Source organism: Mustela erminea, chromosome 3, assembly GCF_009829155.1.
Source record: "Mustela erminea isolate mMusErm1 chromosome 3, mMusErm1.Pri, whole genome shotgun sequence".
Classification (NCBI taxonomy): domain Eukaryota; kingdom Metazoa; phylum Chordata; class Mammalia; order Carnivora; family Mustelidae; genus Mustela; species Mustela erminea.
This window is the reverse complement of record NC_045616.1, coordinates 79,361,792-79,387,690: the sequence shown is the minus strand read 5'-3', so window position 1 is coordinate 79,387,690 and position 25,899 is coordinate 79,361,792. Positions and strand designations below refer to the sequence as shown.

Here is a 25,899-nt window from a genome sequence, read left to right as displayed (position 1 = left end):
TTGGTCAAACATATCTGGACATTGTTGTGAAGGTTTTTTTTGTTTTGTTTTTGTTTTTGTTTTTTGATGACATTAACACCTTTGAGTAAAGCAGATCACCCTCCATAATGTGGATGGGCCTCACCCAATACTTGAAGACCTCAAGAAAAAGAATGACACTCCCTGAGGAAGAGGGAATTCTGCCAGCACATTGCCTTTAGACCCTGAAACTGCAACATCCAGCCTGCTAGCCTCCCCTGCAGACTGTGGTCTTGTTAGTCTCTATAATCATGAGTCGATTCTTAAAATAAATACTATGCACCCCTCCACACCCCATTCTCTTCTATTGGTTCTATTTCTCTGGAGAACCCTGACTGCTATAATGAGTAAAGAGCTCAAGTTAACCCTACTTTGGGCTTAGACTGAGGCAAGAACTGGGAAGTAGGGTATCTCCATTACTTTGTATTTGCATTCAGGTATAATCACACTTTTGCCAAAAAAATAAAAAATAAAAAATAAAAAATTAATAGTGCCAATTGATTTGTTTGACATAATTAAATACACCAAAATTTTGTGCTTCTATGATACCCAGATGTTTTACCACCCACACTTACTTGAAAACCACTGATCTGATTACATAAGGAAGACAAGGTTGCTTTTGCCAACCCACTGCCATGCTTCTCTTGCCAAGCTATCAAGCCTCTCAGTAGAAGGGGTCCGGCCCAATCCACGAAGTATTTTCAGAAATGTAATCATAGAGTCCTAAAACTAAGCATTTATGTATCACCGTTTAATAAAGTGATTTCAAATACAGTGTTTAAATTCTTCTAAACAACTACGTGAGTTAGGTAACAGAGGTACTATGATAACCTTCCTATTTTGGAAAAGAGAGAACTGAGGATGACTTTAACTTCTGTATGTCATACAGCTAGTCTGTTCAGTGAGTCCAGGGCAAAGTCAGGATTAGAAACCAGTTCTTTTGTGCCTTGCCTAGTACTTTTTCTTACCACCCAAACATATATTTGGCCAGGTAAGCAAACTCTTTGTCAAATTAAAATGCCAATTTAGTTAGCATCCTAACAAGGAAATTTATTGTCCATGCTGTCAGTGGTTTTTGACAAGGAGATGAGATGAAAGTGGGGTTAGGACACTGGGAAGCAAGTCCGACTAGTGCTAGGGATAGCCGGAGACCTGGAAGTTCAGGGAGCAACTGGTGAGATATCTCCATTTTTCTACAGAATGAATTCCAAGTCTATCAAGGGGCCCAAGTCTTTTTTTTTTTCTTTTTTTTTTTTTAATTCCTCCTTTTTCCTTTCTCAACTTGGCAAAATAAGTCTAATTCAAATAGACCCTACTCTGGGAAGCAATTCCTAATCACTCAGTCAAAATTAATCACTTTCTCCTGTAAACTCAGTCATACCCTTTATTATAGGACTACTTATATATTAAGCATGGCTGTCTCTCTAACCAAGTGCTATAGAAGTTAGGGTAGCTTTCTGCCATTATTTTTATCAATCGATAAACACGGAAAGTACTATTGTGTGAAGGTCCAAGGGGTTTTTATTACTATCAAAAGAGATCCTTAAAGTTCGTTTTAAGTGATGAGAAGTTGGTGAAAGATTTTATTTTAAGAAAACACTTTCAGGGGCGCCCAGGTGGCTCAGTGGGTTAAAGCCTCTGCCTTCAGCTCAGGTCAGGATCCCAGGGTCCTGGGATGGAGCCCCGCATCGGGCTCTCTGCTCAGCAGGGAACCTGCTTCTTCCTCTCTCTGTGCCTGCCTCTCTGCCTACTTGTGATCTGTCTGTCAAATAAATAAATATTTAAAAAAAAAACCACACACTTTCATTGCTGTTTTCATAAAACATGAATACATTTTAACACTTTAGAAAATACAGATAAACAAGACAATAAAAAAATACCCAGTAGTCCTAGCACCTAATGTTCATTTTTTTAAAAAGATTTTATTTATTTTGAAACAACATGGGATCGGGAGGGAGACAAACCATAAGAGACTCTTAATCTCACAAAACAAACTGAGGGTTGCTGGGGGGAGGGGGGTAGGGAGAGGGTGGTGGGGTTATGGACATTGGGGAAGTTATGTGCTATGAAGAAGTGTGTAAACCTGGCGATTCATAGACCTGTACCCCTGGGGCTAATAATACATTATATGTTAAGAAAAAAATAAAAAATTTAAAAAAATTTTATTTATTTAACAGAGAGAGAGATCACAAGTAGGCAGAGAGGCAGGCAGAGAGAGAAGAGGAAGCAGGCTCTCTCCCGAGCAGAGAGCCGGATGCGGGGCTCGATCCCAAGACCCTGAGACCATGACCTGAGCTGAAGGCCAAGGCTTAACCCACTGAGCCACCCTGGTGTCCCTAATAGTAATATTTTTATATAAACTCCTAGCCCCTTATATATGTATAAATGGATATTTATATATGTATAAATGTTTTTAATTCTATAGCTAACTGTAATCTCTCTTCACTAATATTTAGAAACCTCTTTTGATGTGACATTTATACATCTGCATCATCATTTGAATAGCTACACAGTATTCTGTTAGATGGCTATTCCATGACTTATCTCCTGCTGTTGGACATTAAGGTTGTTTCTAACTTTTCTAATATAAAGAATAAAGAGATGAACATTTCTGTGTGTGTATGTCAACATTTGTCCAATCATTTCATTAGCATATTCCTCTGGAAATGAGTCAAAGGCCCACTTTGAAGCTTTGGTGCCTATTGCCAAATAACTCACAGGAAATCTGCACCCACGCATATGCATGTGTCTGAGTGTCCATTTTCCACATCTTTGTCAGAGTACTATAATTATTATTGTTGTTGTTGTTATTTTAGTATTTGTCAAGTAGAAAAGCATTTAAAGTTACTTTTTTTTTTTTTTTGGCTAGTAAGATTGAACCTTTTTCTTTAACAGCTTTGAGGGATAATTCATATGCTATAAAATTCAGCCAGTGTACGTATACAACCCAATGATTTTAGAAATTATGTAGTTGTATAACCATTACCACAATCCGCTTTTAGAATATTTCTGTTGAGTAAGGGATAGGAGAGGCTAGGTAGGGAGAGACATACAGGGAGTGAGGCTAGGGTCATGCAGGGGGCTACCTAAGCAGGCTCACAGAAATCCCAGATGTGGAGAAACTTTACAGACAAGATACTAACCACAGAGAAGGGAACATAACTAATCTATGTTGGGGGCGCTTGGATGGCTCAGTGGGTTAAGCCGCTGCCTTCGGCTCAGGTCATGATCTCAGGGTCCTCGGATCGGATCGAGCCCTGCATCAGACTCTCTGCTCAGCAGGGAGCCTGCTTCCTCCTCTCTCTCTCTGCCTGTCTCTCTGCCTGCTTGTGATCTCTGTCAAATAAATAAATAAAATCTTTAAAAAACAAAACAAAACAAAACAAAAAAACTAATCTACCTTGTTTGTTCTATATAGATGGGATACGTTCATATTTACAAATCCACCTTGTCTTAAATGTTATAGACAAGATATTTACCAAGTTCCCTGGTCAGTTTTCTATAAAAGACTAACCATAAAAGCCATCAGTGGCAACCCATTCAGGACCCCTTTTTCTCTAGAGAGCTTTCCTTTCTGTTCTCACCTTGCCTTAATAAACTTTCACTTGCACTTCACCCTTTTGTCCATGAGATTAATTCTTCAACTCTGTGAGACAAGAACCCTGCCAACACTGTCATCCTACAACGTTCCCCCCCAATACCTGTTAATGATTAATCCCTGCTCCTGTGCCCAGGTCCAGACAGCTATCAGTTTGCTTTCTGTTCCTATAAATTTGTCTTTCTAGACATTTCATATACATGGAACCATACAGATGTTGCATTTTGCTTCTGGCTTCTTTCACTCACATTATGTTTCTGAGGTTATCCATTAGCATGGATCACTAGTTTGACCCTGAACTTTTTTTCCTCTTCATGTTTATTCGCAGTTTTTCCTCTGAGAATTGTCTGCTGCAAAGGTCCTTGACCTTTTCTATTGGGGCACTGAACGATTTTACAGACGATGAATATAAACAGTGTCATTAAATACTGGATTCTGGCAGCACTGGGAAGAATGACTCTATGTGCCTTTCCAAAATCTGGGACAATCAGTAAAAGTTTACTGCACTGAAATAGGTTTAATCTTCATACAATAAAGGACTATGAGATGGCATTAAGGAGTAATTTATTTGAATCATTTCAGTTTCCTCTACTTAAGGAGTGTCATAAATTTTTTTTTTTTTTTTGACAGAGACACAGTGAGAGAGGGAATGCAAGCAGGGGGAGTGGGAGAGGGATAACAGGCCTCCCACAGAGCAGGGAGCCGGATTCGGGGCTCGATCTCAGAACCCTGGGATCATGACCTGAGCTGAAGGCAGACACTTAACAACTGAGCCAACCAGGCACCCCCAGAGTGTCAAAGATTTCTAATTTATTTTCTAGAAAATGTTCAAGTTAATCCTTAAGAGCTGATTTTACTTTAGTGTGGTAGAAACAGATCCTTTTTGGGACACAGCACTGTAAATAAATAAATGTTGCTCTTGGTAGTGTGTTCTTACATCAAGAGCCCTTAAAACGTTCCTCAGCTATTCTGAAATTCATTAAATAGCTATTGGACAATGAGACAGTATTCTTTATACTCTTCATCTCTGTAAAAATTAAAAGAAACAATAACAACAATAACAAAACCTACTGCAAGACCCACCTAAAAACTCTAATCTAAAAAATAAAAATATCCGATTTTGACCCCAAGTTAACCATTAATGAATTTGTACCCCATGCTACTTTGCTAAATCCTGTTTGACTCTTCCAGAAATAGAAGCTCAGATTTGGTAAAAGTTAGAGTTCTTAAAGGTAGCAGAGGAATGTAGTTTGACATATGTGAGGGCAGAAAACTTTTCATTTTATCTCCTTCAACCTCCTAAATGCCCCCACCCTCTCTAGCATTAAAGCTAGAGAGACGCTTAAGTCATGGGCTCCTCATTTGCATGGCTGCTTTCCTAATTTTGCATGTATTTCCTTAAAGGGGAACTCCAAATTATATAAGCGTCCAGCCCCACAATCCTGGGTCTGCCCTATAACAAAAGATCTCTCTCACCTGTTCCAAAGGTTGTTTGTAGGTTGCTCTTTAACTTCATGGGTTGAATATAGATTTATTTCTGCAAAACTTCTTTTCCATGATTTTTTCTAGACATCCTTTTAAGAAATATGTTATGTAAATAATTAAGTGACAATAGAAATGATATTCCTAGAATCCCATCACCTCATCAGGTCACCCATGTTTATTCACCCATGTTTATTCTCTCCCTTCCAGTTTTTGTCCACATGTCTATATTGTTTTATGTGATTACCCTAGAATTTTGAGAAATTTTCTTTAAAAAAGTGTTATCTTGATAAACGTGCAACATAAATTTGCATTTATTGCACCTGTCCCGTACTCACCTCTTCAAAAGGTGTATGATATGCCTACATCCCAGCATTCAATGGAGACAGACCAGCAGGAAAAGCTCAATGCCTGGCATTTCAGTCACAACTAGTGAAAATGACCAGCTGTTGGTACAGAGGGCAAAGGAAGCTAAACTGGGGCTCCTGGGTGGCTTCGTTGGTTAAGTGTCTGCCTTTGGCTCAGGTCATGATCCCAGGGTCCTGGAATGGAACCCCACATCGGGCTTCCTGCTCAGTGGGGACTCTGCTTCTCCCTCTCCCTCTTCCCCTGCTGGTGCTCTCAAATAAATAAATAAAATCTTAAAAAAAAAAAATGCTAAGCGTCAAGGCTACATCCACTTTGTTCATTACTATACACTCTGTGTTTAGCACAGGGTCTGGCATTCAGTAAGAACATTGATTTAAGGTCTAATTCTGAATCTGATTGAACCAGTTCTATTTTTTTGGGGGGGGGGAGGAGGGCTGATGGAATAAAATTTTAGAAAATAGCAATTAACTGATTGCTTTCCATTAAAGTCAAAATCTGTCTCATTAATTTAAGTGTGCATTAAGTGTCTGCTATGACCCAACAAAACTACATCACTTGGGATCAAGTGAGGGCGAAAGGAGGAAAAATCTAGAGTATGCTCTTTCTAGTCCCAATCCCAACTGCAATCCTTACTTTATGGCCCATGATGAATAAGGAGAATGGCGAACATTTTAATTTTTAAAAAGACAGAAGAGTAAGAAAATATGCAAAAAAATGACATTGAGGGAAAAGAAGGAAATTTTACTAAGGGAGGGCAGAAAAGTAAAGCTTTTTATTGCCCTTAAATAGCTCTAGAAGATTATGACACTTAGCTCTTTGCCAGAAACTAGGGTACACTTACCTGAAATGCCACCTTCATTTTGTAAGGTTCTTGCAGGGCGAGATCACAACAGTTTATTGTCCAAAAGGTGTGATCATTTTAGATCTTGGTGAACATAACCCAGCACATACCTTTCTCCAGGATGGAATACTAAAGGAGGGCTCCTTGTGGCCTAAGGTAATAGATGCTCCAGTCACTTGATTAACTTGATGTGACACACGTGAAGTCACTAGAGAAGTCTGACCCTCCAAAATACGTGACTTCAGCTTCTCTCTGCCCCAAGGTCAGTGCTACTAGGCAATAGCATTTCCTGGTAAAATTCAATTGAACAAAATCCTGGAGTTGTTTTTCTTCAAAATAATTCTGATTTAATTTTTCCTTTTATATAAAAAGACAAGTTACATTTCAGAGAATGCTGTTTAGGTTATGAGGTTCCCGTCAGAGCTGTTTTGCAATACATGTTTATGTAATCTGAAGTGAAGTCAGCAGTCAACTGTGAAACTGGGGCCAGCCAGGCTGCCTGTGCACATTTCACTTTGGAACACAAACTAATGTAACATTCTATTGTTTAAGTGTCAACTAGGTCTGGCTTTTGTTTTGGACATTCAAATTGGGATAAGAAAACAAACAGCCACCACCAGATTCTAAAAAGCAGGAAGATCAGTGCTTTGTAAAGAGAACATGCAACATCAATATTTTCTGCTTTTATCAATGAGCTCAAACATTTGACATTTTGTATCCTGGTATTTAAGTAAGTCAAGTCTTTGGAGAGAAAGTTTTATGGAATCTATTTGTATGGCCCAATATGTTATTACTTATTTCCCATATTAAGCAATTGTGCTTTGCTATCCAAGGTTCATAGAAATGAATAATGTAGTGTTAAAAATACAAAGAGAATAATAAATAATATCCAGAGGCAGTTAAATACTTCCCATAAAATTTCTTAGAAAAAAAAAATATTTATAATACTTACAATAATATATAATTGCCAAAATAAAAGCAATTATACTTTAAATGATCCCATATGACAGTGAAACTATCAAATATCTAAAAATTAGGACAGTTCTTAGGAGGAGCCTGTAAATGGGTCCTTGCTGCTTTACCCCACATTTCCTTTACCAGCCCTCCCTGGGGACCCCAGCTAGAAAGGGTTTTGTTTTCTCTAATGATCCCTTGCAATATAGTTGACTACATACATAGTTCATTACTATATTAAGGTTCTTTTATAATATGAATGAAATCTTACACATCTTTGACTCCTCCAAAACACTGATGTGGTAGTTTACTCAATCATTTATGGAAACAAATGCCAAAATAGATATTGTAAAACATAAATGAGTATTTCCCTTTAATACAGTCCCTTTTTGTGGGTGAATTTATTCTTTATTGCAATACATTTTTTGGATGTGATGACAACTCATTCTGGACAATTATCCACAGGTATCAAATGTCAGAGGACATTTCTTTGTTCTTTTTGGCCTAGTATGAGCATACCGTATTTTCATCCAGAACCTTTCTAGGGAACACTTCTCTAAACAAGCCATTTTAAATTTTATAATGTCCTCAGTTGTGTGTTAAATAAGCTAAATTCAAAGAAACTGAGGTTAACCACATCAGAGCAAAAAGTAAAATAAATTTAATTAGAAAATTCAAAAGGACAGTAGAGAAAGCCTGCAATTAATTATAATGTGATCCAAATGAATTCATATCTCATCATTCCAGTGTGTGAGCCAGGATATACACACTCACATGAAGAGCATCTGGCCAAGCTAAACAACAAGTCGAAGGTATCAGTTTCATGAAAAGAAACTTAAGAAGGCAAAATTATTCAGCATAAGCCTAATGTAGGATTTTGGAAGTTCTAAATTATCAAGACTTTTAAAGAAAACAAAAACCAAATATCCACATTGCTTTTTAATTTAGTAAATAATGCATTCATTGTCATATTCACTTTGATCATTACATGGACAAAAATATTACCAAGTCATTTTCCATGTGTTAAAACATTCAAGTATATTACTGAAAAGAGGCAATGAAAATTCTGTCTCTCGGGGTGCCTGGGTGGCTCATTTGTTAAGTGTCTGTCTTCAGCTCAGGTCATGGTCCCAGGGTCCTGGGATGGAGCCTGCTTCTCCCTCTGCTCATGCTCTCTCTCTCTCTGTCAAATAAATAAATAAAATATTAAAAAAAAAAAAAAAAAGAAAATTCTGTCTCTCAAGTTTTCCAAGATGAGGGAGGAGACTAAGGATAAACGGGGATTAAACATGGGTCTCAAGGAGCTATGTAGCTTTTGATTCCTTTGTCTCTAACTGAACAAGACTGAAGTCACAAAGATGTAGTAGATCCCAAGCACAGAGACATCTCCTCCATGCATATACTTTATTTAAGAGGTTAACATAGGGTTACAGATACTTAATGCAAAATCTTCTAATCAACCTGACTTCTACCAGCAGTTTCTGCTAACAAAAACTTTTGAGAATGGCTCCAATTACTATTAAGATGAAGTAACATAATGCCCGAGATTGGCTTTAAAGTATTACAGTGGAAAAGGAAAAAAGGATAGATGAAGCAAATACAGCTAAGTTTTATAATTATTAAATATAGGGGATAGGGATGTGGGAGGATTATCCTATTATTTTCTCTACTTTTGTGGTATGCTTTCAAATTTTCACGAGACTTTTGCAGGGAGAACTTGAAGAAATACCTATTATAAGAAATACTATGATTTTTCCATACACCTGTCTATAGAATGGATAGAAAGCTTTCCTGAAAGAAATTGTGGCTGGTCTCAAACCTTGGGCTCTTTAGCAGGCTTAAAAAAAACCACTTCACCTGTCTTTCAAAAACCATTTTTGTCTTTCTCAAAAGAAGGAAGTAACAGAAACCTAAACATTATCCTAGGATGTGGACTAACAAAATAGACCTTTAATGTAAGCCTAAAGTTAGAGAAATCTAACTTTTCAAGCTGAACATGAAGGCTGTATTACATGGTAGATACGGATTTGAATTCTGGTTCAGATTTTAGTTTCAGTGAAAAAGAGGAGAGTTAATTTCAAGAATTTAGATTCCCTAATCCTTTTCTCAGATCCAAAGAGATTTTCTTATGGGGATTTAACTTCTACCATGCCAAGAAGTAAGGCTGTGGCCAGGGGGGTGGGGCGTGGGGGGCATCCCCTTCTTGGAAGTCTAACCTCAAAAATGATTAGTCCTTTCTTGTGGTAAAGAGATACTTCAACCCCTCACATATGCTGGGAAGGAAGCCTCACTCTTCTGCCCCCTTCTCCATTTTCTTTCTTCTCTGTAGGGACTCATGTACCCAATATTCTCTTCCATGCTTCCTACATGCTTCCCCATTGGTCCTGTCATGACATCTTATGCAATGCTCAGGGATTCAAAAAGCAAAAGAGCTCTTGGGCCTATGGGGATAATTATACTGGTTCCTACACAAAATATGGCTGGGGGAGCTAGAATTTTGACCTAAGTTACTAGTACTGGCTTAGAAAAAAGAAGTCGGACGCAAAAAACTCTCCCAGTTCATTTATTTTGTGTAAGGTTCATTACCAAAGAGCCTGTACCGACATTCTTTCTTTCTCTCCTTTATATAGAGATTAAGGATGCAGTTAAGAGTTCACTCTATTAACACTGATGCCATGATGCCATGGAGATTTCTTTTTACAAATGAGGTACTCGGTTTACTGACCCAAACAGTACATGTATGGATAAACTGCAGAAATTGTCTAGCAAGTAATAAAATGAAAGTGAATACATCGAAACATAAAACAGAAATAGCATCTGGCAATAGTTGCTGTGATACCCTGAGAATCTTTACTCTAGTCAAAATAAACCCACCCACCTTATATCTGTAAAAAGCAAAAACCAGCATGATTTTTCCTAAGGGCATACACTTCTGCTCAGAAAAGACAATGAGAATGAAGGGGTGGTGCATATGAAGAGAGACAAAGATCATTCTTCTTGCCCCTTTCTCCTCTCTAGTCAAAATTACTTATCCATGGACCACTATTCCCTCCCCTCCGCTTTTTTCCAAATTATCTTAGGAAAAACACTTAGAATTACAGCAACAACAGCATTTACAAGTCAATTTATGTGGAACTGTTGTCAAAGTTCAAAATGCCATGAAAGATCTTGAGAAGACATTGAGTATTTCACATAAAAAACTGAACAATCAGGTTAGCCAGGCCCAAAATGATGATGAAAATGTGAAAGATTAACTTCGGCCATGTCAGACGGTCTTCTTGGCGGAGGGAAATCATATAGATGAGAGATGGATATATGAATACAAAGGCCAGGCCGCATGCTGCTCCTGAATACCTGCAAAATACAAACTTTTGGGGTTAATTATTCATCTTGCATTTTGCTTTTTCTGATTTACAGTTAAGGTTAATACACTACAATTTAAAACCTCTTCAGTCTGCTATTGCAACAAAGTTATTTGTGATTCAACTGTTGTTGCATAAAGCGTTTGAGTTGAAAACCTTTTACTTCCTAAGTTAATATAAAATATTATTTCCTGTTCGTATTTATAGCATCTGCCTGACAGTTTTTGATTCATCTTTCCAATCTCCATAGTTCTTCTGTGTCTCCATGTTTGTGGCTGCTTCCTCAAAAACATCTGGAGATAGGCTTCCTATCTTTGATCTTTTATAAACTAATTATGCATTCTGAGTTTCTGAAGGACTGCTAGCATCTGCTTAAGAATGAGAACAGATGAGTACCTCTGTGGTGTGCAGCATAATTATCAAAGACAGTAACAAAAATAACTCAACATAAGACTGACAGAGGAACCTGAACTTTCTTGTACCTTAATCTATCTCCAGCTTCACAGAAATTTGTAAGTCCGATTATATTCAGTAAGCATCAGGCTAATACTCTTTCCTTTTGTTTCGTGCTACATTTTAGGTAAGGGTCTTCAGAAAAGTGACTTAAGCCCTGCTTTCTAGAGGTCAAGGAAGAGAAATTAGATTACTGGAAACCCATCTTCCTTGAGAATCTGAGTTCACAATTTTATTCCCCATCTACTCCACCTACCACAATATTTTTAAAGAGAGTATATTAAGTAAAGAGCTACCTGGGATCTAAACCCCTACCTAAACTCTTACTCTTTGACTGCAACTCACAGTGAAATTATGTTCTTAAGTAGAAATGGGTTAAAAAAGTTAGAATACAGTCACACTGAGATGATCCTTACTGAAAAGAAGCAGACTGCTCCTAAACCAGAAGAAGTTGCACAGGAGAAAAAGATATCCCAGAAGAAACCGAAGAAACAAAAACTTATGGCCCATGAGTAAATTCTGCATAAAATAAATGCAAATAAAAGTAAAAACAGCACAGTGGTTGTCTTTATTATTAAACATATTTCAGGTATCCTCAAAAAAAAGTTATAATGCAGTCTTAATAAATGAGAGACCTCTAAGTACTCAGGAAATTATATACTATATATTAAAAAATTTTCTATTATGGATAAACAGAAGAAGGTACAAAGGAAAAAAGAAAAAGAGAAAGGGACAGATGTCTAAGGGTTAATGGGGCTTCTAGAATCAAGAAGAAGCAGTGTGATGTAAGAAAATAAGCATCTTAACTGATACCAGGGAACTACATTTGAATGTTAGCAGTTTTAAACACAAGAATTTCATACAATTAAATTAACAACACAATGACAGTATTGGCAGGAAAACCATACAAATAAAGAACAATACATGAAGGGGCACAGTTCCCTTATAGGGTGTACCTTATGATTCCTCCTATGTTTGGGTAGAAGCAGGCCATGATCACTCCAGCTCCCACAATAATTAGATTAAGAGTCAGCACGTGAAAAATGCTAGAAGTTGAGGAGAAAATTTGGAGGAAAAATAAAAAAAGATAAATTATAATTATTAATATGAGAATAACATTCATTATTAACATCCTTCAAAAGAGAATGTTCTTAAACTTGACAATAAAGTCACAGCAAAAATATAAGACAACAATAATACTCAATGCTGGTGATGGCACGGTGACCCTCGACCTTTTGTGCAAATATATGAATAGGTTAAGATTCACAGATCAAACTGGTAGTATGTATCAGACTTCACGCTCTTTATTCTATAATTCCATTTGGAATACCTTAAGACAATAAACAAAAATAAGAAAAGAGCTATTAACATAAAGATATTTGTGGCAAAACAGAAGTATCCTATATATACAGCAAGGTAACAACTTCCTTGATGGAATATATTAAAGATTACTCAAAATAACTTATCATTGTTACCTAGATGGTAAAAATTCATCTGGGCAACCTGGAAAAAAGCTAGCTAGATTTTTACTACAAGAAAATCTGAAAACATTAGAAAAATTATCACAAAGAAAGAAATACACTGAAAAGGCAGTAGTGACTATGTTATGATTTGGAATTTGGAGCAATTTTTCCTCTTTTCTGTATTGAATAAACTTTCTATATCTTATAATATTTTTTGTATTTATTTTTATAATTAGGAAAATAAATTATACTAAAGGAAATGGGTAGGTTTTCATTTTTCAGATTCAGCCACTTAAAGATACTCAGTGTTTATCATGAATAGAAAAATAACGTAGATAAAATTTGATGCTCAAGAAACAACTCCATTTCCCAAAAAGATGATTCTTAAAAGTCAAATTTATGCATCAAAGCAACTTTGTGAGCCCATGTTATCAGAGGGTAATTAATCCCAGATAAAGATTACAGAGAGAATTAAAATGAGGAAAATTATTTACACAAATAGTTAGTCATACATCTTGATGAATTACAAAGATACTCAGGCTTTCAGATCTTGCTATTTAGCCATAAACTCCAACTTTAAAATTGTTCCAGAGCTTTGAGACAATGGCTGGGCCTCTGTTATTTCTGTATTGTAAAAGGAAATAATTCTGTGTATTTTCCAAAGAAGTGGTTCTCATAGTATAACCACGAACCCCAGGGAAGTTCCCATTACCCTTTCAGGAAGTCACTGAGATAAATACTAATTTCAAATCATAAAAGACATTTGCAAAAGCAATTGTGGGTAAAACTGCTGGCCTCTTAGCACAGTTATACACAGTTATACACAGTTGCACCAATGTGTATTTTATACTGTGTGCCTTACTGCCAAATGCTGCCAAAAAACAGATCTTCATAAAAAAGTAAAAATTATTAGTTTTATTAAATCTCATGCTTTGAACATGCATCATTTTTATTATTCTGTGTGATCAATTAGGAAGTACATAATACAGAGTATCTGCTACACAGTGAAGTACAATGGTTGTCTTGAGGAAAAGTGCTTGGGCAACTGAGCTGGTGAGCAACCTAGCCCTTTTTTCCAAGGAATGCTATTTTTACTTGAAAGGCAGACAAAAACTGTGGTTCTTCAGACTTGGGTGTTTGACAGACCTTTTTTTTTTTTTTTTTTTAAATGAATGATTATGAGATTGTCACCTCAAGTAAAACAATTAGTGGTATGTGTGGCCAATGATAAAATTTCAGCTTTCGAGTAAAAATTAGAATTTTGGACAGCTTGTATTTGCCACCCTAGCTTGACAGTTTTCCAGTACTTAAGGACTTTAGAATGAAACTGGGGGCAATGTTATATATGTGGGTTTTAATATTATATAATGAAGTGTGGAAGATCTGCAGAACTCAGTGAAATGATATTTTCTAAATGATTAAACATGGTACCAAAACATGCATAGGTGAAAGGATCCAAAGTGTACAACAGACCAATGGGTTTTAATATTACTGAATTTCTGATTCAATTAACTTATTAGAAGCTACCACTTGTTAAGGTTTGGCATAGTATCAAAGAAGAATATCCACAATAATCTGAAAAGGCTATTAAAAATACTCCTTTTTCTAACATGTCTATATGAGAGTAGATTTTCTTCACATATTTAAAGGAAAACAACAGGGGCGCCTGGTTGCTCAGTCGGTTAAGGCCTCTGCTTTCGGCTTGGGTCATGATCCTAGAGTTCTGGGATCGAGCCCCGCACCAGGCTCTCTGCTCAGCGGGGAGCCTGCTTCCTCCTCTGTCTCTGCCTGCCTCTCTGCCTACTTGTGATCTTGGTCTGTCAAATAAATGAATAAATAAATCTTAAAAAAAAAAAAAAGGAAAACAACATATTGCAACAGATTGAATGCAGAAGATAAGGGAATCCAATTACCTACTAGCAAAGCAGGTCACTTAGCTGGCTTAGTTGGAAGGGCACACAACTCTTGATCTCAGAGTTGTGAGTTTGAGCCCCACATGGAGTACAGAAATTACTTAAATAAATGTAACTTAAAAAAAAAAAAGTTTTGAAAATATGAAACAAAAATTTTTTTGAAGACAATTTTTTTTTTTAAGATTTTATTTATTTGACAGACAGAAATCAAAAGTAGGCAGAGAGGTCGGCAGAGAGAGGGGGGGAGGCAGACTCCCTGCCCAGCAGAGAGCCTGATGCGGCGCTCGATCCCAGGACCCTGAGATCGTGACCTGGGCCGAAGGCAGAGGCTTTAACCCACTGAGCCACCCAGGTGCCCCTGGAGACAATTATTTTTTAAAAGTATGTTATTTTTAAACAATTAATGGCTTTATTATTGCATTTAAAATAATTCATATTTTAAAATTCTCAGTTTTGATTGATTTGATTGTTAAATATTAATAAACATAACCCAGATAAGCTAAAGTGCAGGGGGTCTTCAATAAACTTTAAGAATGTAAAGCAGGTGCCAAGCCCAAAAGAAGTATGCTCCAAAATATGCAGTCTGTAGAAGACTTGTAACTGTAGGATAAATCATAGTGTGTTGTTGGTGGTAGAGAAAGAAATGTAATGTGAACACGAAAGGGAACTTCCAGATCATTTCCAAGAAGAAAAAGCATCCTAATAGCCACCACTATGCAAAATAATGGCAGAAAACATAAATAATGCATTTACCTAGTATTTTTTTAATCTATGACTTCACTGTATTTATTTTACTTTGGTGAATGTAAATACAACACATGGCATAATATACACAACAGGAGTCTTGTATGTACTAAAATCCAAGCTTCCAGATGAGCAATGTTACAACTGTAACTGTTGCTACTGTCAATGTTAGAGAGGCAGTACCTCTTGACTTTTGCTTTTACAAGTTTTTTGTTTTTAAGCCAACATATTTATACTAATTATTTACTTAATGAGGGAACAGAGTGCATCAATTCTCTTCAAAGAAGAACTGATGAAGACGTCTTGTCTTGTTTAATTGGTTACCATAAATGTAATTTAAAAAGTTTTTATCTGAAAGCTTTCTTCATTTAAGACCATTTATTTCAGGGCGCCTGGGTGGATCAGTGGGTTAAGCCTCTGCCTTCGGTTCAGGTCATGGTCTCGGGGTTCTGGGACTGAGTCCCGCGTCGGGCTCTCTGCTCAGCAGGGTGCCTGCATCCCCTCTCTCTCTGTCTGTCTCTGCCTACTTGTGATCTCTCTTTCTCTGACAAATAAATAAATAAAATCTTTTAAAAAAATCATTTATTTCAAGTAAAATAGGTTAGGACTGGGTATTTTTTACTAGGGTGAATCTCTATTAAAACTTCATGTTAGAGCAGGAATTAACCAGGAATCCAAAATGAAGTTCCAGGGAAACCCTGAAGCAGTATATGGAAATTTCTCCTGGATGAGAGTGAGCAGCTTTGAGCAGATTTTCAGAAGGACTCAAAACTGGTCCATCACCAGTAAGAGATTAAAAATTATAGCAGTAATTAATTATTGAAGCAAATAGGAATTTAACCTTGTTGTATATGTTACCTTCAATTCTAAACAACTACAACTTTGGAAAAAATGCAAGAATGTTAATAAATATACAAGAACATATCAATAACCAATAATTAAAAGCCTTGCTTCTCATTAGCCATACATTGCTAATATAGGTACTAGGTACTCTTAACGTCTTGGCAATGTGTAGATTACTGGCAAATAAATCATAAGATAAATATAGTTGATATCAGAGCTGACATAACTATGCTAGAAGAAACAAACTTAAAATCATTCTGGACAAGGAAGTGGCTTCTAATTTTATAGCTCTTCAGGGAAAAGAACACCTGTGATCTATTCTTAGTAACCATTTTGATTAGGCAAATTTTTATAGCAAAAGGATCGGTCTCATTTTAAACTGACCTGTTTGCACAGTCATTTGTTGTTTGGCACATCTTGCTGGTCAAGAGAAGAGCCCTTACCTAGGATAAACGTCACCGAAGACATGGCCCAATAGTTGAACACGAGCCAAATAGCCTAGGAGTGGGTATACAGTCATCATCTGGAACAGCAGGAATATCCTTGCAATGAAGGACAGGATGTCACTGCTAGGGAAGTTGTCTAAAAAATTCTAATCCAAGAAAGATAATGAAGTGATGTTAAAAATCAACTTAGTACATATAAATTTATAAAACTGAATGTCTTTTGCTTACTTAGAACACAGGTGCCACTCAAGTTTTGGTTTGTGGACCAGCGCTCATCCACAAACTCTATGTGAACTATTATTTTTCAGTAAACTAAGTACAAAAATTGAAGTGTTTAGAAATTTTTATAGAAATTTGACATTGCCACATTATTATTTTATTTTACAAAAGTATCAGTCTGCAATTGATCTGACATTAAAACAACAAAGAAAACCTTGCCCTTCACAAAGCCACAGAAGCAATGTTCTGTAAGGTACAAGCATAAATCTGTTTTAGTAGATTTAAATGTCTATTTATTAATATTAATTATGAATTGTATTAATTCATATAAATATGAATTGCATATTAATTATGAATTAATTCAATGCTATTTGATCCTCACTAGTTCTCTTGCTTTTCCTTCCCTGAAACATCATAGCACTTCCAAAGTAAAGTTTATAGAATGTGAGAGTATACATATCACCTACTATCATTATCTATAGCCTATAACTAAAAAGAAAGGATTTATTTCTATTTCCTTTCATGATTTTCTCCATCTTAGTTTGGCATCTAAAAAGAAAGTTTATTACTCAGAACTTTTTGTTTCCTTTCACATACGAATACCATAGATATTCGTATTCCCAAGAGAGTGGGCTTTATACAGGATTGTTCACATCAGGGGAATTTTCAGCGAACATTTGGCTGCCAAAGAACTTCTGGAATCATGGAAATCAAGAGAAGAACATTTCAAGCTATCATAACAGTAATAATTCAAACATTTCTCTTATAAAGATGAGAACATTATTAACACTACTATGCGGAAATAACTCTTAACTCATCCATAATAAATCACACTGTATATTCCATTATACTCTTATTAGAAGAATTTCTTCTGGCTAGAAAGAAATTCATCTGTAAAATGCTATTTTTGTGAGAAATTTGTCAGTCACATTAAATTAGAAACTACACTGTTCCTAAGTTTATAATGGGTCAAATCAAAGAAAGTATTACTTATGGCAACTTTTTTGATAAAATCTTTTCTTCTAGTCTTTCCATCTCTTCCTTTCTTTTTAACAGCCAAACCTTTGTTTTACTGCCCACCATGCTGTACAAAAATGAGTGTCAGACCTATCATTGGGGACTGATAAGTGAAGACACCAGATTACCCAGGACATTTCCAGATCTGGGCTTTGGAAAATAAGGAGGTTGCATGTATTCCCAGCAGAGGTTTTATAAATCATGAATAGCATCAGTAACTGTTTTCCAAACAAAGAGAAATACTATGTATATCATAATAGTAATTACCTATTCCGAGTACCACAAGGGTCCAGCATGCAGTATACCGTCTTAAGAATCTCTTTAAAAAAAATCTATGGTGTGTGTATTATACTACTTAACGGAATAGGAAACTGAAGTTTAGAAAGGATGCGGAAGGTGCCTAAAATCTCATATGCAGATTAGGTATTCATATGCAGAGAAGGTATTCAAACCCTGGTCTGTCTGGTATTGAAACTTGCTACTGTATCACCCCGCCTGCTCTGCAGATAGGAAAGTATAAAAATCACAAAGAGGGTACACCTAGGGCCTTACCTGCTCTATGCAATCCTTGGTTAATGGCGGTGAAGGAAATGAAGCAAAAACCAGGACCCCAATATAGAGGTAAGTTAATGTCACCAGCATATAAGCAATGGACAAGTCCCTCACCTGTAAAAAGAGAACAAAATTCCCATAACATGGAATAAACCTGCAGTTAAGTCTGCAGGAAAAAGAAAACTGACCAAAATTCAAGATTTATCTTTTGGCTGTGTGTTTTTATGTATATGCCTTCGAGGTATCCAATCTGTTCACAGAAATTAGATAAAACAAAATCCACATACTTCACAATTAGTCTGAAAAAAATTTTTTTTGTACTGTTTTGGAGCATATAGATTAAGCTACCCTATCTATTGATAGATTTTAGTAAATTAACATAAATGGTGGCTTAACCAAAAATTATGACTAATTTCTAAGGTAATTTATTTTTTATTTTAAAATAAAGATTTTATTTATTTATTTGACAGAGATCACAAGTAGGCAGAGAGGCAGGCAGAGAAAGAGGGGGAAGCAGGCTCCCCGCCGAGCAGAGAGCCAGATGTGGGGCTCGATCCCAGGACCCTAAGACTATGACCTGAGCTGAAGGCAGAGGCATTAACCCACTGTGCCACCCAGGCGCCCCTCTAAGGTAATTTATTTGCCACATTACAAAACATTTGATTACAAATAATAAAGCTAAGGGACAAGAAAGCAAAAACAAGCCACCTTCAGTATGACCTACACAATTAAAAAAGTTTTTCTTGTAGTAAATTGACTTTGTTAAACCATCAAAGCATGCCTGGGCTGAAAGAAACTGGTACAGTATTAAAACATTTAATAAAGAAGAAAAGCTAGTTGAAGGGCAGATAGTAAGCAGGTATCACAAACAAGCTTAATAAACCTAAACAGTAAACAAAAGGAAATCAAAAGGCAACTGTTACAACAGCTGTACAATGTTATTCTTAGAATCAGTAAACAAATGCAGCACATTAAATAAAGTGGGTTGCTTTCTTCCACTGTTGTTCCCACCCTCCTGACCTCCTACCCCCATGCAAAGGAAAAAGCTCCAAGATACTTAATATGCAGCCAGCTGTCAGATCCAAACAACATATCCCAGGGCTCACAAATCTGGTCTCCATCATCGCTTAAGTTACAGCCAAACAATCAGCACAACTAAATTATGGCAATAAGCCTATTCATTTTTCATTTTAAACACAAATTATTTTGAAAGTTAAGAAAACAGATAAGAAAGAAATTATATACAATTTTACTTTAGTTTGATAACACAATTAGGAAAGTGGACATTTGGCATTAGGGAGCATTTGTGATTTTCTGGATAACTCTTCTTAAATGGGCTAAGCAAGAATAGAAAGTTATAAACGTGAATGTTGATAAATTCACTTAAAATGCAAGTAACAAGCTATGAGAGATCCTAAGGTTAGGTTTAAATAGACAATCAGCTTGAAAACAAACCAGGGATTCCAGACCCTGAATTAGATGCTGGATATATCTATGAAGAAGCCACAGGAATTTGGGATTATGCAGGTTGGTTCTAGCATTCTCAGAGAGCTTCTAATTGTTTAGGGTTGAGGAAGAAAGCTTCAGGGGCTTTCCAAGTCTTTACTCTTTTTTTTTTTTTAAGATTTTTATTTATTTATTTGACAGGGAGTGGAGACAGAGAAGCAGGCTCCCCACTGAGCAGGGAGCCTGATGTGGGGTTCAATCCCAGTACCCTGGGATCATAGCCTAAGCTGAAAGCAGCCACTTAACCAGCTGAGCCATCCAGGTGCCCCAAGTCTTTCCTCTTCAGTTCTTGAAGCCCAGGGCCCATTTCAGGCTAGACTTCAGTCACTCCTAAGGTTGTTTCACAGTCTTGTAGAGAATGAACAGAAATGAACAAGGCAACTCTACCTTTCATATCAAAGGGTAATAGTCTCTCATTATGATGTTTAAAAGTCATTCTACTTTCAACCTACTCAATGTAACTCAAGAACAGGTAGTCTCATAAAATGCAAAATCGTGAGAGTCCAAAACAGCTGTGTCAGAGACAGCTATACATAAAGTGGGACAGCTACCATTTCACGGACAGTTTTTAGCCTCTCTAGCACCTGATCACCCATTATTCTGGTCAGGCTTTCCGTAAAGACGTGTATCTTAGTAGCCTTTGGGAGAAAGTCTGATGAAGATGAGAAGGCTAAGGTGGAAGGGCTTCCTGATAATAAGTCAGTTTTCCCTTCTGCTTTCCTGTTCTGATAGCACTTTACTCATACCTGAAATACAACATCTACTAGAGTGTACTGTGGCTATTGTTAGTTTTTATTATTAATCTATGTTCATGAATGAAAGCTCACAAGCGGAAAAAAAACTGTCCCTCAACACCCAAAAAGTAGCCAAGGTTAATAGCTTTTGTATCATGTTGGTATTTTAATTTTTCTATGTCTAAGCTCGTTCATACGACTAGACTATGAGATCCTTGAGAGCAAGGGCTGTGTCTTTTTCATCTTTGTATCCTCAATACCAATAATACCTGGAACAGAGGTGGAAACTGGTAAATAAATGCATAGAAAAAATAATAACCATGCTGGTTATAGTTAGTAGCCGGTTATTAAACTGGGTAGGTGCTAGGCTATGCACTAAGCACTTTACACGTATAATCTCATTAAATGCAGGTGCATTTATTTTCTTCATTTTATAAATGAATAAACTAGTACAGCAAGGTCATAAAACTTGTTCATGGTTATAAGTAGCTGGTGAAGTCAGTGTTCAAAATAAAGATGTTAGGGCTCCAAATTGCATGCCCTTTAGCTATTACAGTGGAGAAATGATCAGTCTCGAATGCATCTTGTCACAGTTAATAAACAATAATAAAGAAAACAAAGATGGGGCACCTGGGTGGCTCAGTCAGTTAAGTGTGTGCCTTCAGCTCATGTCATGATCTCAGGGTCCTGGGATGGAGTCTCACATTGGGCTCCCTGTTCAGCAGAGAGCCTGCCTCTCCCTCTCCAACTCCCCCTGCTTGTGTGTACATGCTCTCTTTTCAAATGAATAAATAAAATCTTAAAAAATAAAACAAAGATAAAGAGGTAACAAGTTACAAGTAACAGAGGATACAGCAGAGTGCACACACAGATGCAAGAGAAATACTAAATTCAGAAAAGTTCTGGGGCGCCTGGGTGGCTCAGTGGGTTAAGCCGCTGCCTTCGGCTCAGGTCATGATCTCGGGGTCCTGGGATCGAGTCCCGCATCAGGCTCTCTGCTCAGCAGGGAGCCTGCTTCCCTCTCTCACTCTCTGCCTGCCTCTCTGCCTACTTGTGATCTCTGTCTGTCAAATAAATAAATAAAATCTTTAAAAAAAAAAAAAAGAAAAAAGAAAAGTTCTGTTTTGTAGTAGTCTAAATGTACATTCAATGCAACTAGGTCAAGAGTTGCATATCTGTTTTCATCTGAAACTACTCTAATGAACAGAAAAGATGTTTTAATATGAAAGCAGCTGAGGTTTAGCATGTTCCTGGGAAACGTGCCACCTACGAATACCATGAACACATGTGGGTTTTGCTATTCTCTGGCTTGAGCACAAGCTATCACTGTACTATGCCTGGAGATTTAGCCTCTTAATAGTCCACTTAATGGAAAAGGGAGAAAAAAAGCCATCTTTTAGATGAGTCTCAAAGTAAAAATATACTTAAAAAGAGGCACAAGTGACAATATGAATCCTATATATTAGGTTAGGTAATCTACTCTGCCTTATGAATAAGCAACCGCGAGCAGGGTGATGGGAAAAATGCCACCTCAGAATGAGGACTAGCTTTACCAGGGGGCACAAGTGGTGCTGAAAGCACATTCTGCTTCTCGAATATGGTTTATAATTTGTTCCACATACCATTCATAGTGAAAATACTATGCAGTAGAGCATTTACTAACAAAAATGACAGAAACTGATCACACAGACCTACCTTAGACATTTACATAAAACTTCTAATGATGTATAGTTAAATAAACTACACAGATTCATATGAAGAAGCAAAAAGTAAGTAACAAATTGAGATATAAGGAACTGCAAATAGTTTTTAAAGAACTAGCACGGTGTGAAACTAGATAAAGACAGGCGAAACAAAACAAAAAAAGCACTGTATAGGTTCTAATTCAAACATGATGAGAAAATTCCAAGAGGTTAGTCCACATATCAAGGATCATTTCCAACATGGTTATAGAGACTATATATCTGATGATAAAGAATGAGTTGGATGATCTTCAACTCTACAACATTTTTTTTCTTTTGGTAAGGTATGCCTTACTAAGGAATAGAAATTATATCCCATTTTGTGACACATGAAAAAAACTGTTTAGTGAAAAAAAAAACCACCATGAAATTAAGCTGAACTTAACAAAGCTAAAAAATCTGATCATTATACCTGTTTAGAAGCCACATTATTTTCCTCCTTCACAAATGTCTTTAGATCCAAGTCCTACCGTCGTTTATACAGAAGCAAATGAGGCCTTTTTATTCTTTTGTCTTCTGCACTTTTAAGCCTTTGTTTACTGGCTCTGAATGACTAACACAACATTAACAATTCAGAGTCCCTGACAAGTTTCACATTTAAAAAAAATTTTTTTTAACTTATATATTTGTCAGAGAGAGAGAGAGAGAGCTAGTGGCAGGCAAAAGGAGAAGCACTCTCCCAGGTGAGCAAGGAATCCAACATGGAACTAGATCTCAGGACCTGCCGATCATGATCTGAGCTAAAGGCAGACATTTAACCAACTGAGCCGCCCAAGCATTCCAGCTTCATATTTTCTGACTTAAATCTCAAGAAAATATATATTAACAGAACTTCTATGAGTAAAATTATTTACTGAAACCGGCTGAAAAGTATAATCATTAAATAAACCAAATGACAATTTTTTTTCTCAGAATATTTTTTTCTCAGAATTTTTTTCTCAGCTCCCCACTTAGCTTAATTTATGCAAATATCTAGCCAATTTCAGTGCAATCATAAAGAGTATGTATTTGCGTGTATTTAAAGTGTTTAGAATTTTGTTGGCACAAAGTGTTAGCTTTACATTACAGAATGTTAGCTTTATCATTAGTAGTTACTAATATTTTAAGAAGTTAACATAATTTTTTTTCTAAGATTTTATTTATTTATTTGACAGAAAGAGACCACAAGTAGGCAGAGAGGCAGGTGCAGGGGTGGGGGGGAGGGGACGGTGGGGGGTAGAAGCAGGCTCCCTGTCGAGCAGAGAGCCCTATGGCGGGGTTCCATCCCAGATCCCAGGACCCTGGGACCATGACCCAAACCGAAGGCAGAGGCTTTAACCCACTGAGCCACTCAGGTGCCCCAAAGTCTGATTGTTTTGAAAGCTAGACTATACCTCATACCCTAGTATCAATTAAGACAATAAGAAACCATCATCCATTTAAACTTTTAAGCTTCTTTTAAAAAAATATCCCACAAAAGACAAAAGTTGAGTCAAATTTTATCAGCTGAAGCTAACATACTAATTCTACAAAGTGCTAGTTCTAAAAGGGAGTAGAAACAGGAACCCATTTTACACTATTTCCATATAAAAAACAGATTTCAAGGCCCATTGAGTGTTCTAGTAAGAAAGGCAGAGAATCTTCCTGCAATCCTCGGGAGACCATGAACTTAAATGTCTCTATTTCCATGCAGTCCTGAGCCTCTCCCATGGAGGAATGCATATCTCCAGATACACTGGTGTAATTTTCCAGAAAAGTGATTCTACTTTGCAGTTTTAGGAAGCACAAATAGAGGCCGTCCTCTTTTTTAATAGCAGTATGACACTAAAACTGCCTGGACACCTCTTTGAGGAAGATGTGGGGCCAGGTGTAGCACAGCTGAGGTCCACCTGCTCCTGCCTCACTGCTGTTTGCTCTCGCCCAGGAACAAGCTGGTCGGAAAGCTGTGCACTGCAGCCATGGCTTACAGATATCAGAAAGACTCCCATAAAACCTGATGTAGGGATCCACTGAATGTACATATGCCTTGGAGAATCTATGCTGACTTGATCGGAGGCAAAAAGGAAAAGAATATCAAAGTAAAAGAAAGAGTTTGGATGCCCACCAAGATTCTGAGAATCACTATGAGAAAACTCCTTGGGCTGAAGCTACTAAGATTCCTAAGATTTTCCAAAGTCAGTTCTAGACAAGGATCCACAAGCAATTCATTAATTTGTACCGTCCTTCAGAGGTTATTAAACAGATTACTTCCATCAGTAATGGTTGAAGTCACTACTGTAGATACTTATACCAACTATTTCAATATATTATCAGTTGTTAAAAAAATGTGTGATGTGATAATAATAATCCATGAGAAAAAAATCAATTGTTCCATGATTTAACAATTTTTGTTGAAACATTAAAAACCTTCACTGTATATTGGGGCGCCCGGGTGGCTCGGTGGGTTAAAGCCTCTGCTTTTGGCTTGGGTCGTGATCCCAGGGTCCTGGGATCGAGCCCTATATCAGGCTCTCTGCTCAGCAGGGAGCCTGCTTCCTCCTCCCCTCTCTCTCTGCCTGCCTCTCTGCCTACTTGTGATCTCTGTCTGTCAAATAAATAGATAAAATCTTTAAAAAATAAAATAAAAAATAAAAACCTTCACTATAGGAAATAAAAAAAAGCAAAAGGACTATTTATTTAATATATTATTTTATTTTTTTAAAAGATTTTTTATTTATTCATTTGAAAGATCAAGCAAGAGCACGAGCTAGGGGAAGGGTAAGAGGGAGAGGGAGAAATAGATCCCCCTGCTGAGCAGGGAGCCGATGTGGGACTCAGTCTCAGGACCCTGTGATCATGACTTGAGCTGAAGGCAGACACTTTAACTGACTGAGCCATCCAAGAGCCCTAATACACTATTTTAAAACATCAAAAACATCAAGAATTAAACTGGCTTGTTTTTTTTAAATATCTGTAAAAATTTACCAAGAGCACTTCGAATTGTTTCCTCCTTCTCATGGTATAATTACAATATAGAGCAAGCATCTTTTCCATGCTGTAGTGACCTGTCATATTCCTTTCTTCTAAGTTTGTATCAGCTTCCATCATTTCATCCATTGTGCCTTCAAAGTTGTGAAGTATCTCTCAGAATTCTCTCAATGTGAAGTTTTCTGACAATGCTACTTCCTGGGGGACAACTTCATTCTTCTTATCACAACCACTTTCCTCATTCATGTTGGTTAAGTTTACTTTCCCCAGGTCCCCAGGTTCCTCTGGCTACACACTGAATGTCTCTTGAACGCCTACATTTCCACAAGTGGGTTTCTTTTATGATTCCATTCATGTTTCATTCAAATTTCATTTCCAGCGTTTTCACTTTTTATTTCATTATTGCACTTTCACCTTTGTCAATTTTCTCTCTTGATTTTCCATTTTTGTAAAATATTATGTGGATTTACCATCGGGTAAGAAGGAGATGACTCAACTATGCGCTTGGCAGTCTCTGTGTAAAGTGAATGACAGATGTGTAGTGACCAATCAATAACAACTTTGAAAGAAGTGATGTGATTGGTAACAGACCATGATATAGGTCTGTTACTTATGTGGTGATTTGTGAATTGAAGGGCTGGTAGCTATTATTTCATGTCAGTACTCAAATTTCAAATCCTGTGGTAACTGGAATTTG

At 36.9% G+C, this 25,899-nt stretch overlaps 1 protein-coding gene and 1 long non-coding RNA gene across 10 annotated transcripts in view; both read right to left on the bottom strand.

The window, feature by feature from the left end:
- Window positions 1-7,198, bottom strand: part of LOC116586364 — a 40,101-nt gene extending 32,903 nt beyond the window's left edge. For both annotated transcript variants that reach the window (XR_004284007.1, XR_004284006.1), the window contains exon 1: window positions 6,309-7,198. This is a non-coding gene — a long non-coding RNA (uncharacterized LOC116586364). The remainder of the gene's footprint in view (window positions 1-6,308) is intronic.
- Window positions 7,199-9,809: 2,611 nt separating this feature from the next.
- Window positions 9,810-25,899, bottom strand: part of SLC38A9 (solute carrier family 38 member 9) — an 80,189-nt gene continuing 64,099 nt past the window's right edge. For 7 of the 8 annotated variants that reach the window (XM_032336220.1, XM_032336218.1, XM_032336217.1 and 4 more), the window contains 4 exons: window positions 18,275-18,388; window positions 16,484-16,632; window positions 12,034-12,123; window positions 9,810-10,616 (listed from right to left, as the gene is read on the bottom strand). In XM_032336220.1, the coding sequence (XP_032192111.1) occupies window positions 10,451-10,616; window positions 12,034-12,123; window positions 16,484-16,632; window positions 18,275-18,388 (519 nt within the window). In that variant the 3' untranslated portion in view covers window positions 9,810-10,450. Of the gene's footprint in view, window positions 10,617-12,033; window positions 12,124-16,424; window positions 16,633-18,274; window positions 18,389-25,899 lie in introns of those variants that run through there. The other variant, XR_004284004.1, reaches the window with a different exon arrangement.